Genomic DNA, 19322 nt, shown 5'->3' on the forward strand with positions numbered 1-19322 from the left:
TCCACCTGCCTCAGGCTCCCAGAGAGTGAAAATTACAGGTGTGAGCTATCACACCCAGCCTACCATGTCATTTTTTATTAATCAATTATCAATAAATGTGTGAGTCTGCTTCTGGTATTTATTTCGGTGTATTTGTCTTTAGGCTACCACCACACTATCCTAATGACTAAAACTTTCTAAGTCTTGAGTTGGCAGACATCTTCTTACTCTATTGTTCTTTGAAATTGCCTTCTTGACCTTTTTCCCATAAAATTTTAGCATTCTTCTGTCAAACTCCAGAAAACCCTCTTAAAATTTTAATTAGGAATGCATCAAATCAGCCTGGAAATAATAAGTATCTTTACAGTATCTTTACAGTAGTGAATCTTCCAGTCCATGAACATGGTATTTATCTCCTTTTAAGTCTCTCAATAAAGTGTTGTTAATTTTGCCCATAAACATCTTACATGTGTATCATTAGACTTATTGCTATGTCCTTGATATTTTTTTGATGGTATGAAAAATGACATCGTAGTTCCAGTTCCAAATAAAATGAAGCAACTACAATAAATGATATCTCTCCCACTTAATGCAGTCATAAAACATGGACAGAATGCACAGAATAGCTACTTGAGGACTATAAAAAAATGGTAGCAGCCAGATTACCAAAAACAGAGTTTGAAGTCCACCGTACCAGCAGAGAGTTGCCCATTTTCACTCTAGCATCTACCAAACTGGAATCTAGTCAGGATGAAACAAAAAAGCAAAAAGAAAAAGCTCTAGGGAAATCCATTTACTTCTGGCTCAAGGAATGGGGAAGAAGAAGAAAAGGAGGAAAATTTCCCTACTTGTTTCTTTCTTTTTTCTTTTCTCTATTTTCTCCTGTCTCAGGCCCCAAATAATTCCACAGCTATACTCTTGGGGAGCTTTGTTCCCAAGAAAGTAAGATGAATCCATGTTATTTTTTTCTTTCCCTATAGCAATTTGGCATTGAACACAAGTATAGTTACAGGAAGGAAACAAAAGTACCAAAGAAATCAGAGAAAAGAAAGATCTTGGAAAAGCAACTCACTAAACTTGTTTATAAAACATCTGGGTTCATCCCCAGGATGCATATGTGTGGATCTTACCTTCAACAGCAGAGCAAAGACCTTGACAACCAACTATAGGAGAGACCCACTGCCCAAGCCCCATACTAGCCACCAGATGGCACACACAAGATACAGTACATCCAACTAGCACCACAAAGGCTTTGAAAATCAAAGTGAGATTGAAACTATTAATTCAACCCACAGAGACAGAAGGCTAGTCAAAACCTTCTACCTGAACGCAACCAGGTCTATTCATGCTAACACAAAAATATCAACATTTACCATAGGATTTACATAAGGCGCAGAGTCTCATTAAAAGAAAAGAAAATTCCAGGACATAACGCAAAATTACTAAGCATGTGAAGAACTAAGAAAATCTCAATTGGCAAAGGAAAAGACAGTCAAGACACAGACATTGCCATTATCTGAAAGGTAAGTGAAGACTAGTAGAAAAATACTCAACGTGTAAGTGAGCATTCTCAAATCCATAATCTAAGCTCTTAAATAGGAAAAGAAGAATAAAACAAATCTAAAGCATGTAAAGGAAGGAAAAAATAGATAAAAGAACAGAAATCAATGAAATTGACAACAGAAAAATAATAGAATATAAATGAAATAATAAAATCAAAATCTACTTCTTTGAAAAAGATCAACATATAAACCTCTAGCAAAACTAAAAAAGAAAAGATACAAATTACCAATATCAAGAATAAAGGAGGGGGAGGTGGCGCCCATAGCTCAGTGGGTAGGGCGCTGGCCACATACACTGAGGCTGGCAGGTTCAAACCCCCGGGCCAACTAAACAACGACAGCTGCAACAACAACAACAAAAAAAAAAAATAGCTGGGCCTTGTGGTGGGCGCCTGTAGTCCCAGTTACTTGGGAGGCTGAGGCAAGATAATCGCTTAAGCCCAAGAGCTTGAGGTTGCTGTAAGCTGTGATGCCACGGCACCCTACCAAGGGCAACATAGTGAGACTCTGTCTCAAAAATTAATTAATTAATTAAATAAAGGAGGGGTATCAACTAACCCTACGTACATTAAAAGGATAATAATAAAGAGCAATAAGCAGCCTGGCGCAGTGTCTCACACCTGTAATCCCAGCACTTTGAGTGGGGCAGTGTATTATCCTAGCACTTTGAGAGGCTAAGGCACGTGGATTGCTTGAACTCAGAAGTTCAAGACCAGCTTGAATAAGAGCAAGACCCTGTCTCTACTAAAAATAGAAAAACTAACTGGATGCTGTGTTGGGTGCCTGTAGTCCCAGCTACTCGGGAGGCTGAGACAAGAGAATCAACTGCTTGAGTCCAGGAGTCTGAGGTTGCTGTGAAGTATGATGCCACAGCACTCTAGCCAGGGTGACAGAGTGAGACTCTGTCTCAAGAAAATAGAAAAGAAAAAGAACCATAAACAAGTCTATGCACATAAATCTATAAAAACAAAATGGATAAAAAGACTAATTCCTCTCAAACCAGAAACTACAAAAACATACCCAAGATGTAACATATTACCAAAGTAGTCCTTTAACTATTAAAAAAATCAAATGTATAGTTAAAAACCTCTGTAAAAGGAAAGTGATGGCCCAGATGGTTTCATTGGCAAATTCTACTTAAGATTTAAAGAAAAAATGATACCAATTCCACATGATCCTGACAGAAAATAGAAGAGGATAAAATACATCCAAAGTCATTTTATGAAACTAGCATTACGATAGTATCAAAACCAAGACCAGACAGAAAATAATACAAGAGAAAAATATATAGATGCAAAAATGCTCAACAAAATATCCAGCCACAAATAAAAACATATATAGCACAACCAAGTAAAGTTTATACCAGTAATATAAAGCTGATTCTATTTTCAAAACTTAATCACAGTAATTAAACATGTCGGTAATTATATTAAATATACATGAACCAAAAGTTCTAACTGACACAAAAATTGTTAGGCTGGACTTTTAAAAATCCAACTATGTTATATGGTCATTAGCTACCTATAAAGGATCACATATACAGTGGTGGTCCCTTAAGATTATAATACTGTATTCTCTAACTATATTTTCTCTATGCTTAAGTATGTTTAGATACACAAATACTTACCATGTGTTACAAGTGCCTACAGTATTCAGTACAGTAACATACTACACAGGTTTTTAGTCTAGATGCACCAGGCTGTATAACATCTGGGTTTGAGTAAGTACAGTCCATGATGTTCACACAAGAAAATCACCTAACAAGGGACCGGGCAAGGTGGCTCACACCTGTAATCCCAGCACTTGCGAGGCTGAGGCAGGTGGATTGCCTGAACTCACAGATTCAAGACCAGCCTGAGCCAGAGAGAGAAAATAGTCAAGTGTTGTGGCAGGCACCTGTAGTCCCAGCTACTGAGAGGCTGAGGCAAGGGAATTGCTTAAGCCCAGGAGTTTGAGGTTGCTGTGAGGTAAGACACCATGATACTCTACAAAGTAAGTGAGACTTTGTCTCAAAAAAAAAAAAAAGAAGAAGAAGAAGAAAAGAAAAGAAAGAAATCACCTAAGAATGCATTTCTTGGAATGTATCCCAGTCATTAAGCAACATATGACTGTTTAAAACAAAGATCTTAAACATAACTATGCAGGAAAGTTGAAAGTAAGAGGATAAAAAAAGATAAAATGCACAAATGCTAACCAAAAGAAAGCTGATAAAGCTATATTAATGCCAGATAAGGTAAACTACAGAAAGCACTGCAAGAAATGAGAAGGGGGTGGGGTGGGAGGGAGATTACTTCTTAATGATAAACAGGTCAATTCACCAGGAAAATACACTTTTAAATGCTAAGTACAAATAAATAAAAATATTCCTACCAGGATAAATTCATAGTCATAGTAGACATCAACACACATCTCAGTAAAAAAAATGAATAAGCAAACAGAAAAGTAATAAAGTTTTATAATATTTAAACAACATGATTAACATGACTTAAAAGACATATGCAAAACACAATTAACAATTAAAGATATATTTTATTTAAGCACAATGGAAAATTTATAAAAATCAACCAACTGAAATTTCAACTTAAAAAAGATTATAAGTATATATTATATGCTGTTTGCACACAATACAGTGATGTGAGAAATTAGTAAACAAAATTATAACTTTTTTTTTTTTTTGAGACAAGAGTCTCACTTAGTTGCCCTGGGTAGAGTGCTGTGGCATCATAGCTCACAGCAACCTCAAACTCTTGGGTTCAAGTGATCCTCTTGCCAGAATTACAATTTTACAAGTCCCATAGATTTAAAAGTTTAGAAATACAGTTCTTTTCCTTTTTCTTTTTTTTTAAGACAGAGTCTCACTCTGTCACCCAGGCTAGAGTGCCATAATGTCAGCCCAGCTCACAGCAACATCAAACGCCTGAATTCAAGCGATTCTCCTGCCTCAGTCACCCAAGTAGCGGGGACTACAGGTGTCTGCCAGGTTTTGTGTGCCAGGCTATGTAGAATGCAGACAATGTAGATCTTGAAGGAAAACTTACATTCTTAAATACATATATTAGAAAGAAAGACTGAAATGAGCTCAGCATTTATCTCAACTAGTTGGGGGAATCTAAAATTAACCAAAATAATATAGAAGAAAGGAAGAACAAAAATCATAAAAATGGAAAATATAGAGAAAATAAAGCTAAAAGTAGTTCTTTGAAGATTAATAAAATTGATAAACTTCTGTTGAAGAAAAAAAGAGAAGGCACAAATAACTACTGGCAGTGATGAGAAAAGCAGCAATACAAATGCTGCATTTTTTTTTTTTTTTTTGAGAGTCTCACTTAGTCACTCTGGGTAGAGTGCCTTGGTGTCACAGCTCACAGCAACCTCAAATTCCTGGGCTTAAGCAATTCTCTTGCCTCAGCCTCCCAAGTAGCTGGGACTACAGGTGCCCACCACAGTGTCCGGCTATTTTTAGAAACAAGGTCTCACTCTGGCTCAGGCTGGTCTCCAATTTGTAAGCTCAGGCAATTCACCCACCTCGGGTTCCCAGAGGGCTAGGATTACAGAGGAGAGCCACCACACCCAGCCTCAATTCTGTAGACTTTAAAAGATATTAAAGCATTGCTGTAAACAAGTATATACTAATAAATTCAAAAATCTACATAAAATAGATTAAATTCATAGAAAAATACCCAAAATTCATTCAAGGGAAAAAAATGCAGGTAAACATTCTCTAATCAGTAATAATAAGCTTCTTCCATGAGGCCCTGGTTCAACTTACCAAAATGGTAACTAGGGTTACCTTTACATTACACCATCATAAATGATTTTATCTTTCTTCCGCATTTTTTTCTACAAGGGCATATGTTACTTTTTAAATTTTAAACAAGGAAATGAGGACTAGTAGCATTGGGTTCCAGTATGAACTCTGCCACAGTTCTAGCTATTTATCCTTCATTAAATCATATAATCTCTCAAGAGTATTAATTTCCTCACTATAAAGAGGTATTAGGGTAGATTTAAATTATAAAACAGTTGAGTTCATGTACCAATTTAACATACTCATACAAGATAAATATTAATCCTACCAGTTTAAAAAATTGCCTTATTTTCTATGCATCAAACACATACAGATGGTATTATTAAATACTGCCAAAAACTGCAGCTAATTAAGCCGACCATGCTCCTTTCCTCATGGGGACCCGGCGTGCAGTGGCTGCAAACAGCAGCCTCCTCAGTAGTGTATGCAGCCTGTTGCTTGTATAGGTTGCTCTAAGGGACCTTGGAGACACTCCTTTCCAATACATGTTCATGTGTTAGACCTTGTGCTGTCCCCAATCTAGGCTCCAGACAGGTATGCGTGGTGCCTTTGGAAAGCCCCAGGGCACTGTGGCCAGGGTTCACATTGGCCAAGTCATCATGTCCATCCACACCAAACTACAGAACAAGGAGCATGTGATTGAGGCCCTTCGCAGGGCCAAGTTCAAGTTCCCTGGCTGTCAGAAGATTCACATCTCCAAGAAATGGGGTTTTACGAAGTTTAACTCAGATGAATTTGAAGACATGGTGGCTGAAAAGCGACTCATCCCAGATGGCTGTGGGGTCAAATACATCCCCAATCGTGGCCCCCTGGACAAGTGGCGGCCCCTCCACTCGTGAGGACTTAACATTGTGTTGCCTATCAATTGCGCCTACCAATAATAAATCCTACTTCCTGTCCAAAAAAAATTACTGCCAAAAAGAAAGGCTAAAATTCAGTTATTTTATAGCCAAAATCATCAGTTTGGCAGATGATCCCCAATGTAACTAATTTATAGCAAATAACACATGCCATGTCCTTTAGTGCAATAGTGCAGTAGCTAGTTTACCTTGGAAGGTATGCACAAATACTTAGGTACATATATATATATCTCTGTGTGTGTGTGTATATATATACATTTTTTTTTTTTTTGAGACAGAGTCTCACTTTGCCACCCTCAGTAGAGTACTGTGGTATCACAGCTCACAGCAACCTCAAACTCTTGGGCTTAGGCGATTCTCTTGCCTCAGCCTCCCAAGTAGCTAGGACTACAGGCGCCCACCACAAGGCCCAGCTATTTTTGTTGTTGTTGTTGCAGTTGTTGTTGTTTCACTGGCCCAGGCTGGGTTCGAACCTGCCAGCCTGCCTCAGTGTATGTGGCCAGCACCCTAGCCACTGAGCTACAGGCACTGAGCCTACACACATATATTTTTGAATAAAGGACAATCATAAAATTCTTCTGGGAACTGGAAACGCTCAGTTTTACTTTCTATAGTTCAACATTGCTTGAATTATAAGCTTTTTATAATACAAATATTACATTAATTTTTTAAAAACAAAAAAAATCTGAATTATTTATGGCTTTTATTTGTTTTTTGCTTTTTTTTATTAAATCATAACTGTATACATTGATATGAGCATGGGGCATCATACACTCGCTTCATAGACCATTTGACACGTTTATCACAATGGTTAACATAGCCTTTCCGGCGTTATCTCAGTTACGGCCAAATTGGGCTTTTGATTATAGCCATAGATCCAGCATAAAATCATCACAGCCCTGTTTGAATGGCCCATTTGTCTATGTATTAACATATTCTTAAAATTACTTTAAGACTATCTTGCTTCTATCCAAGAATACTCCTTTGGCTAAATTCAAATTACCATCAAGCAGGGTAGCCATGTCAATCCTATAATATGTCTTTGTCATTTTCCTCAATTTTCGATTACAGGCCCAGCTCATCTGATTGTTCAAATGTGTTATGAACTGTACTGCATTCCCCCAAAATTCACAAGTTGAAACTCTACACCCAATGTGTCTGTATTTGGAGATAAGACTTTTAAGGAAGTAATTACGGTTAAATGAGGTCATAAGGGGATGGCCCTAATCTCCTAAGACTAGGGTCCCTATAAGAAGAGGAAGAGATACTAGGAGTGTAAACACACAGAGGAAAGGCCCTATGAGGACACAGCAAGGGGACAATGTACAAGCAAAGGAGAAAGTCCTCCAGAGAAACCAAATCTGCTGACACCTTGCTCTTGGATTCTTCTAAGACCTCTAAAATAAACTCTGTTCAGAAACCCAGTCTGTAAGTTCCTAACACAACATATAACTCTTAAACTCTGAAAATACAGAATTTCTACACCTCAGGTATGTCACATTAGTCTCTAATTTGTTATGTATCAAAGTTTTTCAAAAGTATAACTGAGGAGAATTTGAGAACTGCCTGATGGGTATAAAGTCTGTCAGCTCCTCTTGATACATTAATATATACCCTTGGATTAAACCTGACAGCAGAGCTATATACCAGGATTATATTATATCAGCTCTCTCTGCCTCATCCTATAAAATAGATTTTTCTAAATATGACTTAATGCCACTGACCTATACCAAAAAGTATTATAAAAATAGCCTATGAAAAGATCACTGTGTTTACCATAAGAATGTTGTGTATCATAGTTAAATGCCATTTCCATTTACTAACTTACTGAATACTTTTTTGTTCCAGGTTCTTTCTATTCTCAGTACTAAAAAAAATAACAATAAGGGCATTGAAGGCACTTGGGTTTTTATTCTCGGTTTTAAAAAAGAGTTATTTGAGGGTGGGCATAGTGGCTCATGCCTGTAATCTAGCACTCTGGGAGGCCAAGGCAGGTGGACAGCTTGAGCTCAGGCGTTCAAGACTAGCCTGAGCAAGAGCGAGACTCCATCTCTACTAAAAATAGAAAAAATAAAAAATAAAATAAAATAAATAAAAGTAGAAAAACTAGCCAAGCACTGTGGCAGGCAACTGTAGTCCAAGCTACAAAGGAGGATGAGGCAAGAGGATCGCTTGAGCCCAGAAGTTTGAGGTTGCTGTGAACTATGATGCCAAGGCACTCTAACCAGGGCAAAAGAATGAGACTCTATCCCAAAAAAAAAAAATTTCCTTCACAGTAGCTTCAAAGAAAATGAAATACCTGGAAATATACCTAACAAAAGAGATGAAGGATCTCTATAAAGAAAACTAGGGGCGGCGCCTGTGGCTCAGCAGGTAGGGCGCCGGTCCCATATGCCAGAGGTGGCGGGTTCAAACCCAGCCCCAGCCAAAAAAAAAAAAAAACCACAAAAAAAAAAAAGAAAACTAGGATGCCCTAAGAAAAGAAATAGCAGAAGACATTAACAAACGGAAGAACATACCATGCTCATGGCTGGGAAGAATCAACATTGTTAAAATGTCTATACTTCCCAAAGCAATCTACAGATTCAGTGCAATCCCCATTAAAATACCAACATCAGGGCGGCACCTGTGGCTCAAGGAGTAGGGCGCCGGTCCCATATGCTGGAGGTGGCAGGTTCAAACCCATCCCCAGCCAAAAAAAAAATACCAACATCATACTTTTAAGATTTGGAAAAAATAATTCTTCATTTTGTATAGAGCCAGAAAAAAAACCTGTATAGCTAAGGCAATTCTTAGTAATAAAAACAAAGCTGGGGGCATTAACCTGCCAGACTTTAGGCTGTACTACAAGGCCAAAGTGATCAAACAGCATGGTATTGGAACAAAAATAGAGACATAGACACCCGGAACTGAATAGAAAACCATGAGATGAAATTGAAATCTTACAGCCACCTGATCTTTGATAAATCAAACAAGAACATTCACTGGGATAAAGACTCCCTATTCAATAAATGGTGCTGGGAGAAGTGGATAACCATATGTAAAAGACTGAAACTGGACCTTTCTCCACTCACCAAAATTGATTCAAGAAGGATAAAAGGTCTATTTAAGGCATGAATCAATAAAAATCCTCAAAGTAAGTGTGGGGAAAACACTTGAATGTATCGGCCTGAGGAAAGACTTTATGAAGAAGACTCCAGTAGCAATTGCAACAACAAAAATAAGCGAATGTGACTTAATTAAATTAATAGCTTCTGTACAACTAACGAGACAATAACCAAAGCAAACAGAAAACCTTCAGAATGGCAAAAGATATTTGCATATTATGAATCAGACAAAAGCTTGATAACTATAATCTACAGAGAACTGAAATTAAACAAAAATAGAGCCAACAATCCCTTATATCAATGGGCAAATGAGATGAATAGAACCTTCTCTAAAGAAGACAGACAAATGGCTAACATGAAAAAATGCCCATCATCCCTAATTATCAGAAAAATGCATATCAAAACCACACTGAGATATTACCTAACCCCAGTGAGAATGGGCCCACATCACAAAGTCTCAAAGCTGCAGATGCTGGCTGGCATGGTCATTGAGAGAAGGGAACTCTTTTACACTGCTGGTGGGACTGCAAACTAATACAACCCTTTGAAAGGAAGTATGGAGAATTCTCAAAGTCAGTGGTTCTCAACCTTACTAATGCCGCAATGTAATTTTCATTGTTAAAAAGGGGTTGTGACCCACAGGTTGAGAAGTGCTGCTCAAAGTACTCAAACTAGACCTCCCATTTGATCCTGCAATCCCATTACTGAGCATCTACCTAGAAGAAAAAAATAATCATTTTATCATAAGAACATTTGCACTGGACCATTTACTGTAGCTCAATTTACAAGTGCCAAATTGTGGAAACAACCTAAATGCCCACCAATCCAGGAATCAATTAATAATAAGCTGTGGTATATGTACACCATGGAATACTATTCAGCCACTAAAAAAAATGGTGACTTTACATCTTTTGTATTAACCTGGACGGAGCTGAAATACATTCTTCTTAGTAAAGCCTCATAAGGATGGAGAAGCAAGATTCTCCGATGTACTCAATACTGATACGACAAATGATGCTAGTGCATGGTGAGGGGAGAGGGAATAGGGCAAAGGAGAGAGGGAAAAAGGGAGGAGGGCCCACGGTGTGTGACACACCTCTTGGAGGTAGGACACTGTTATTAGAGGGACTTTATCCAGCAACTGCAAGCAGTGTAACTTGGCTCTTTGTACCCTCAATGACTCCCCACCAATAAAAAGCAAATAAATAAATAAAAATACATTATTTGAAAGTTCTGTACAAGGACTAACAAGATGTGATTTATATCTTAAAAGGATCACTCTAGCAACTATGCTGAAAATAAACTGGAGGCAGCTAGATTAAAGACAGGAGGACCACTTAAGATCCTACTGCCAAATCCAGGGAAGAAATGACAGTGTCTTGGACCAGGGTAATGGCAAGCTGGGTGCTAGAGAAGATAAGAAGTAGTCAGATCCTGGATGTATGTTTGAGGATATAGCCAATAGAATTTGTTAACATAAAAAAAAAAAAGAATTTGTTAACATTAGGTATACAATATAAATGGAATAGAAAAGATCAATTATAAGGGAATTAAAAAAAATGGAGTTGCCATATTGATTTGGAGACGGCTGGAGAAAGAAAATGTTACGAGGCTGGAGACTTTAAAGAAATAGCTGGATATGTAAATCTGGGAGAGCTAAATGAAGAAAGTCTCTCAGTAGAACAGACAAAGCAGTTTTACAAGTAAGCAAGGGGAAACCGCCTTTGAGTAGGAAAGAAAGATAGGAATCCTAGGGTATAAATTAGAGTTTCTCACAATTTCACACTACTGACATTGTGGCTGGATAACTCTTCATTTTGGAAGGCTGTTCTATGCATTATAGGATGCTTATCAAAATCTCTGGCCACTGATCAGTAGATGCCAGTACCCCATCTTGAGTTACAGCAATATCTCCAGACATCACCAAATGTTTCCTGAGGGACAACATCACCCCCAGTTTATAACAACCAGGATAAATGTAGGCGTGGCCTTTCCTGGAAACACTGACTAGTCATGCACATAAAAGGAATGTTGGAAGATATTATGTGTACCGTGTAGGGTACATGATGATTCTTTAATTACCTCCTGCTGATTAGATCCTCTCAAGTACAGATACAGTCAAGGCCAGAGATGACATGAAGAAGGTGCTAACACAAAACCAAAGTCATTACTCCCAAGAAAATGTTTGGCATTTTGTTCTTGACCTATAGTTACGATATAAGCTACATCTATCTGTGAACTGATGCTAAGCCAAAAGTTTTATGAGTTTTTTTCGTCTATGATCACTTGCAAAATGCACTTAACAGTCTCCAGTTTCCTGGGTTTCTCCTAAAATCACAGGAGGAAAACATAACTGATTTAGTATGAATCAATGGATTTCTCCTAAAATCATAGAAGGAAAGCAATGTTTTCATATGAATTAAATGTTACTACTCCCAAGAGGGCTCAATTTTTAGAAGTAATGAAGAAAATAGACTGAAAGGAACACATATCCAATAATAACTCATTCAAAAGGTTATTATTTATACCCTTAAAATCACCCCACCAAATTACCACATACAATGATATTTAGAGGAACCTGGCTCTACTCACCCCATCCCTTTAGGCCTACTGACTTCTCCATCTGAGATGTAAGATAACCATCACATTTTTTGTTTAGGATTGTAAGTGGGGAGCTTTAAAAGAGCCCTCAGCAATCATGAAATGATAAGGTTTGAGAATAAAAAAGTGTAGGTCACTGGTTTTACATATCTACATCAACTCATAGGGTTACATGAGCTACCTTTAAGAGATAGAAAATACAGTTATTTCACCTGTGTAAGTTGTACTTGCTCCCTCAATAATAGGTCCTATTTTGTTACAACATGCATCAGGGTTCTGGAGCACTAATAGTAATGCAAAAGCATTCTGTAAACTCGAAAAGATTGAAAACTCTAAAATTTCTACAAAAATATTTGGCTTCCAAACTTATTTTAAAAAATAATTGACAAGCTAGAAAAGCCTTATAAAATCCAAATTGCAGGGTGGCACCTGTGGCTCAGTGAATAGGGCACCGGTGCCATATACTGAGGGTGGCAGGTTCAAACCTGGCCCCGGCCAAACTGCAACAAAAAATAGCCAGGCGTTGTGGCGGGCACCTGTAGTCTCTGCTACTCAGGAGGCTGAGGCAAGAGAATCGCCTAAGCTCAAGAGCTGAAGGTTGCTGTGAGCTGTGACGCCACAGCCCTCTCTCTACCAATAAAGCGATAAAGGGTAACTCTGTCTCTAAAAAAACAAACAAACAAAAAATCCAAATTGCAGATATTCTGTATTATTACCCCCCTTTAAATACTGCTTTACTTTCTATCATAGAGGAAATCAAATGAGTCAGGCATGACTTGTTTTTCCACTATCCCATTGTGGTCATTACCCAACATCCTATGCTATGGTACAGTTAAAATATACCTATTCTCAATATGAACAAAGAAATTTTTTAAAACCATATCTAAATGCCAGAAAAAGAGGTCATATAACATTATTTCCTACTTTTTAAATGCACGATTTTCATTCATTACCAACTTTTTGATGGTACTTACTTTAGTAAAAAAACAAAATCAACAACAAAATTAAGAAATGTCAGAATACCAGATAATGGTAGTATAGGTACTATTTGCAAATTATATTTTTCAACATTCTAAGGGAAGTCTTGTGGTTAAATCACTTTTGTGAAGAGAATATTCACTCAATAATTTATCCTTTGTATTACACCATTCCTTGGCTTCTGTCGTTCATGTCGTTCCAAATGACAATATTCTGTGAAATCTTTTATCCTCTCAAACTACATAAGATCTCTTCCATCTGCCTTATAATTATGTACATCATTTTTCATCTGCCAGTATGTTATAAATTCCATAAGAATGGAAATGACTTACCAATTTTTGTAAACTTTGATCAGTGTGTTCAATTCATGTCAGATTGGAATAATATCAACTTCCCATAAACATCTGAATGCCTAATACAGTCTGCATGCCTTATGGCCAAATGGTGAAAATTTTCATTAAGAATCATGTATCAGGGCGGTGCCTGTGGCTCAGTGAGTAGGGCATCGGCCCCATATACCGAGGGTGGCAGGTTCGAACCCTGCCCCAGCTAAACTGCAACAAAAAAATAGCCAGGCATTGTGGCAGGCACCTGTAGTCCCAGCTACAGGTGAGAGGCAAGAGAATCACCTAAGCCTAGGAGTTGAAGGTTGCTATGAGCTGTGATGCCACGACACTCTATGGAGGGCAGCAAAGTGAGACTCCGTCTCTAAAAAATAAATAAATAAAATATTAAAAAAAAGAATCATGTATCATTATTTCAATGTTTTAAGAGTTACAAAAAAGTAAAAAACCTAAGGACTACTACTTTTCAGGAAAGTAATAATAATATAATGAGAAATTTGCAGTATCTTTGCATAAAACCTCAAAACATTGACGTATCTAGGGCCAGGCATAGTGGCTCACACCTAGGACTCTGGGAGACTAAGGTGGGTAGACTGCTTGAGCTCAAGAGTTCAAGACCAAACTGAGTAAAAGCAATACCCTGTCTCTACTAAAAATAGAAAAACTAACCGGCATGCTGGTGGGCGCCTGTAGTCCCAGCTACTGGGGAGGCTTAGACAAAAGGATCACTACAGCCTAAAAGTTTGAAGTTGCTGTGAGCTATGATGATGCCACTGCACTTTACTGAGGATGACAGAGTGAGATGCTGTCTCAATAAAAGAAAAAAAAAATTCACTCATCCAAATAGTAGTTATAAATGTCTTAAACAGCAAAATAGTTGAAAATGTCTTAATAAAAACAAAGTCCAAAGAAGTGAAATAAATTATACTAGACCCCATACATGGTAGATCATGTCCTTGGACTACCTAAGATCTGACTTATTGCAGGGTAACAATATTTCTAGAACTTAGATCTTACAATGAGAAGAACCAAATGAGCAAAAGGTAATGTTTTCTTTTTCCATTCCTGTTACTCTTAGGAAGATATTCTCCAAAGAGGATAGTCTAGGTAAGTACAAAAGGTGTGAAGTTCCATCTTTCTTTATGGCTGAATAATAAGAATCCAATGTACTCAATATTAATATGAAACTAACAGATGAACAACTACACACCCACAAGAGAGAAAAACACATTTAAATTCAAGAAAGAGGGAGAGCGGAGGGGATGCGATAAGCTCTCACCTATCAGGTACAATGTAGGGGTATATGGCACACCTCCCGGGTCAAGAGCTCAATTGCAACTTAGACATTACAAACACAAACACAAACAATGCAACCTACTCATATGTGCAACTAAATTTTTAAAGCGATGTTTTAAGATGTGACATATACAAAATCACAATTGAATGTTTAAAAAAATAGCTGTTAACCACCAAAGCACAAGTGAAAACCATCATAGCTTACAGGTTGCCACTAAAACAACATACATGAACTGTCCATTATAAACTGCATAATCATGTCAATATAATAGTGGTTAAATAGCTGTTAACCACCAAAACACAAGTGAAAACAATCATAGCTTACATGTTGCCACTAAAACTACATACATCAATGCCCATTATAAACTGCATAATCATGTCAATATAACCCAAATTGGAACACAATGACATCATTGAGCAGTCATTCAAAGCCCAATCATATCATCCCCCATACACAGCGAAATACATAAGCAACCTTTTACAATTATTACGAGGTCATAAACTCAAATTCCTTTTAGAATAATTTTATTCTTCAAAACGTATCAGTTTATATTACTGCAATGTCAATTAGCAAGATAAAAATATTTTTTAAACAAAATGTATCAGTTCATAGGCTCTGAAATAATCTATCCTATTCTGAAAACACAGCATAAGCTAAGAACCACTGGCTATCTGTAAGACAATCTTTCCTTTTATACCAACTATGTCCAGAAGGCCCTCTCTACCTATCTATCCATACATACACATACATTCTTCAGGACAGGCACTCTGAGAACAAGGAAACATACTACCAAGAAAAGCTCACCAGACTGCAAACTAATACAACCCTTTTGGAAGGAAGTATGGAGAATCCTCAAAGAACTCAAACTAGACCTCCCATTTGATCCTGCAATACCATTATTGGTCATCTACCCAGAAGAAAAAATCATTTTATCATAAGGACATTTGCACTACACTGTTTACTGCAGCTCAATTTATAACTGCCAAATTGTGGAAACAACTTAAATGCCCACCAATCCAGGAATGGTTTAACAAGCTATGGTATATGTATACCATGGAATACTACTCAGCCACTAAAAAAGATGGTGACTTTATATCTTTTATATTAACCTGGACAGAGTTGAAACACATTCTTCTTAGTAAAGCATCACAAGAATGGAGAAGCAAGAATCCAATGTACTCAATTATGATATGAGGACAATTGATGCTAGTACATGGTGGGAGAGTGGAAAGAGGGAAGGAGGGAGGGCATTGGGGGGGGTCACAGTGTGTGACACACCTTTTGGGGGCAGGACACAATTATAAGAGGGACTTCACCTAACAAATGCAAGCTGTGTAACCTGGTTCTTTGTACCCTCAATGATTCCCCTCCCCCCCCAAAAAAAAAACCTCACCAGACGAGAAGTCACAATAACTTCATTCCATTTCTGGCTTTTTTCCCCTTTTAGTCATCTAACCCAGAACCAAAACTTGTTCATTTGATTGCCCTACAAATCTAGTGGCATGCTTTATGAAGCAGAGCTTTATTTTTTATTTTTATTTGTACTACACAAATATGGGCATTCAGTTATTGTTAGTTGATTCCAGAAGTGCTTGAAAATAGCTTATTCTCACTTTTTAAAGGCAAATCTATTTTTTATACAGCACAAAAGGTCATTTCTAGTTCATGGAAAGATTTTAACTGGATCGCTGCATTCAAAACTAAGGTATTAAAATGAGATGGCGTGCAAAATGGATTTGTATTTGCATTTGCCAGAAGGCCAAAGTAAGTGTCACAGGCAGACATCCTAAATCAGGTAAATTTTGAACCAAATTTGGAAACATGAAAAGCAAAGACTCTCTTGTTAAAACATGAAAATATAGGCTAGAATAAGAAGAGCAGTATGTAACAGAGGGGCTAAGGTGAGGAATACATTTAATCAAATATAAAGTCAAAAACGGAAGGAGAATATTTGACAAGTTTAAATTTCCTAATACAGCTATTAGGAACAGTTCCATATTCTTAAGCCAAGAGTGATATGGTAAATGGTATTTGAAGAAAATTATCCTGGCAGCTGTGTGGGGGATGAACTGAAGTGATCAAAGATAAGTGTCAGGAAATCTAGTTTGAAAGCTTTTATATCAAGCAATACAAATAAGATTCTAAAATAAGGTGGTGACTAAGGACACCAAAAGGGGTAAATCTGATAGACACTTCAGGGAGTCGGATAGACTTGGTGATAGGTTGACTCAGGGAGGTGTAAGAAGATTTGAAAATGACTCTAAGTATCTGGCCATAAATGGCCTACAGCATAATCACACCTGCACAGCACTAACAGCTCTTACTAGGGATTTTCCAGACTGCACCTGAACTTGCTCAGCTCTATATACTAGCCCCACAGTGAGACAACACTACACTTTAGATAGAAGCAATAAACTACTACCACCACCATTTTAGTGGGAAAATGCCATAACCAAAGGATCCAAATGTTTCTTAATGGAGAAATGGTGTTCTAACCCTAGGGAACTTTCTATCTACACAAGTGGGGACAGGGAAATTTCTTCTATCCCCCAAAGATTCTCCACACGCCTGAAGCCCAACCTCAATTCCATATGGATCTTTTACATCACGTGTACACAAAACACAGATGACACCATTGATAGTGACAGGTGTAATAATGTAAGTCAGGAAAATCCTGTTTTTAAAGAAATCATTCTAAACTGGAGCAAAGCCAAGTTGAGTACATTTAAAAATTAAAAGGGCCAAAAAGCAATCTTACCGGGTTATTTTTAATATTAAAAAATTAAAAAATAAATTGTTCCAGAATGCATTGCTACATGATTCTGCAGTTTTGCTAAAGCTTTATTTTCTGCAGTTTTAAAAATGTTGTTGGAAAGCAGACATCAAAGTGTTCTCCCTTGTCTAAAAAGCATACCACTATGCTATTTTCCAATTTCATCAAGCAGAATGTTTATCAATAATAAATTAGGGTATTTAATTTATTGTTGTCTACAGTTCCTTCAAAGGAAGACCATGTATAAATTTAAGAAAAGAATTTGTATTAGTCTATGGGAGCCTGCCTGTTAGTAAAAGAAGCTCTGGGGCTCGAACATTCCATTCTCAAAAAGGACTAGTAAGTCTATTCTCCTCGAGAAACATGTCTCTTTCATCTCGACTTTAAACATTCTAAAATGTTATGTTAACATATACTTTCCTCCAAGAAAAACACTGTCATTATATTTTCCCATTGCCTTAGTTTAAAAAGTAGAACCCAGTCTACCTCGCGAACAGATTAAAATATTACCTAGGAGGGTTACCAAATTGCAACCTCCTGATAAATAAGATAGCTCTCCAGGCCACTGTTAGTCTGACCTTTCCATTCTAAAGCCTTCGGGAGCAGAAGATGAATTTTTTTATTTTCTTGCTGGAATTAAGATCCTGCTTATCAGGAGATACACAGGGACAGGTTTAAAGCCACACACTTCAGCAGCTCCTCGCTGTCCTAGCACAACGAGCAGAGGGAGCCAAGGCACAGCATCGCCTCCAACGCTCCGAGGCGATGACCGAGAGCAGGTGCGAAACCGACGCTCTGAGGTTTCAGCAGCTGTAACCACCTTCCACCACCGCAGACCCAATGGCCGCCCTAGGAGGTACCTTCCAGTCCAGTCACCCCGGACCCGTTTACTGCGGGTGGGCAGCGTAGTAGATTCCTAAGCCTTTCCGCTGCCTGGTAATTTCCTACACCAGCCATAGGACGCTATGGCCCCAGAGGAAACTAAACCCAAGGCTGCAAACCCAGCGGGTGGGGCCCACCAACCTCTCAGAGCCTCCCGGAGAGGTGTGGGCCCCGGACAGGGGGTCCCTGCCCCCGCGTCTGAACCCTGGTCTCTCCCCGTCGGGCTCCCGGCCGCCGCTCACCGTGAAAGGGACATCCCCGACGCTGCCCACGGAGTAGCAGTTGTCTCCAGGGTTGACAGCCCCGGTGAGGACCTGATGCAGATGCATCTCCGGGGCCCGGGCTGGACAGAGGAATGCGCGAGGGGCCGACGAGTCCCGCGCCCGGCCCTCCTCCGGCCGCTAGAGACACTTCCCCCTCCGCCTCCCTCGGGAACCCGCCCCGCGGCGGCTCCGGCTTAACGCCTCGCCCCGCTCTCGCTTTCCCCCCGCCTCGTCCCTGCCATTGGAGATCCTCGACCGCAGCCGCCGCCGCCAGGCTCGCCGCTCAGCTGCGGAAATGCCCGGATGCTCCCACTGCCTGCTGCACCGGCGCACAAATGCGGGAGGAGGGCAAGGGTGCGTGTGAGGCGGAGGAGGGCGCCTGGGGGAGCGCGCGTGCTGGAAGGGACGCTCCGCCCGAGCGACAGGGGCGGCGCGCACGCGCCCACTGCCGGGGAGCGAGGGTGGAGTGGAAGGGTAAAGCCCTCCTCCCGCCGCGACGCTCTCAGCTCGGTCCTCCCCACGCTCCGCGTTTGCGCGTGCGCGAGTAGCGGTTTCCAGGGTAATTGCGCGCGCCGCGCCGACCCTTCGGCTCGGGATTGCGCGCGCAGACGTGCGGGAGTTCCCTGTGAGCCTCTAGGGCCGCGGCCGCTGAGGGCGCCTAGAGCGAAGAGCAGGTCGCGCCTGGGGATTCGCCCAAGTCCCCAAGTCCCACGCCTGGCATCGCGCGCCTCTTTTGCTGTGTGTTTAATCTAGTCCAGAGTACAGGGTGTAATAGTCATTGCAGCTGACCTCAGGACAAGGACACCAGTCACCAGGAAATTCCACCCCAGTCTTTGTGAAAGTACAGTGCATAAAATATTTTCTTTTA

At 39.3% G+C, this 19322-nt stretch overlaps 2 protein-coding genes and 1 non-coding gene across 6 annotated transcripts in view; 2 read left to right on the forward strand and 1 right to left on the reverse strand.

Moving 5' to 3' along the window:
• Positions 1 to 18751, reverse strand: part of DMXL2 (Dmx like 2) — a 191440-nt gene extending 172689 nt beyond the window's left edge. For all 4 annotated transcript variants that reach the window (XM_053593872.1, XM_053593870.1, XM_053593871.1 and 1 more), the window contains exon 1: positions 18434 to 18751. In XM_053593872.1, the coding sequence (XP_053449847.1) occupies positions 18434 to 18520 (87 nt within the window). In that variant the 5' untranslated portion in view covers positions 18521 to 18751. The remainder of the gene's footprint in view (positions 1 to 18433) is intronic.
• On the forward strand, positions 5689 to 5823 carry LOC128589472 (small nucleolar RNA SNORA70). The gene has a single exon (XR_008381040.1). It is a non-coding gene; the product is annotated as a small nucleolar RNA SNORA70 (small nucleolar RNA).
• LOC128587577 (60S ribosomal protein L10-like) lies at positions 5795 to 6257 on the forward strand. Its single transcript, XM_053593873.1, has one exon. The coding sequence runs from the start codon at positions 5886 to 5888 to the stop codon at positions 6186 to 6188; it is 303 nt and encodes a 100-aa protein (XP_053449848.1). The 5' UTR covers positions 5795 to 5885; the 3' UTR covers positions 6189 to 6257.
• Positions 18752 to 19322: the final 571 nt, after the last annotated feature.

The sequence above is a fragment of the Nycticebus coucang genome, chromosome 6, assembly GCF_027406575.1.
Source record: "Nycticebus coucang isolate mNycCou1 chromosome 6, mNycCou1.pri, whole genome shotgun sequence".
In the NCBI taxonomy this organism is placed as follows: domain Eukaryota; kingdom Metazoa; phylum Chordata; class Mammalia; order Primates; family Lorisidae; genus Nycticebus; species Nycticebus coucang.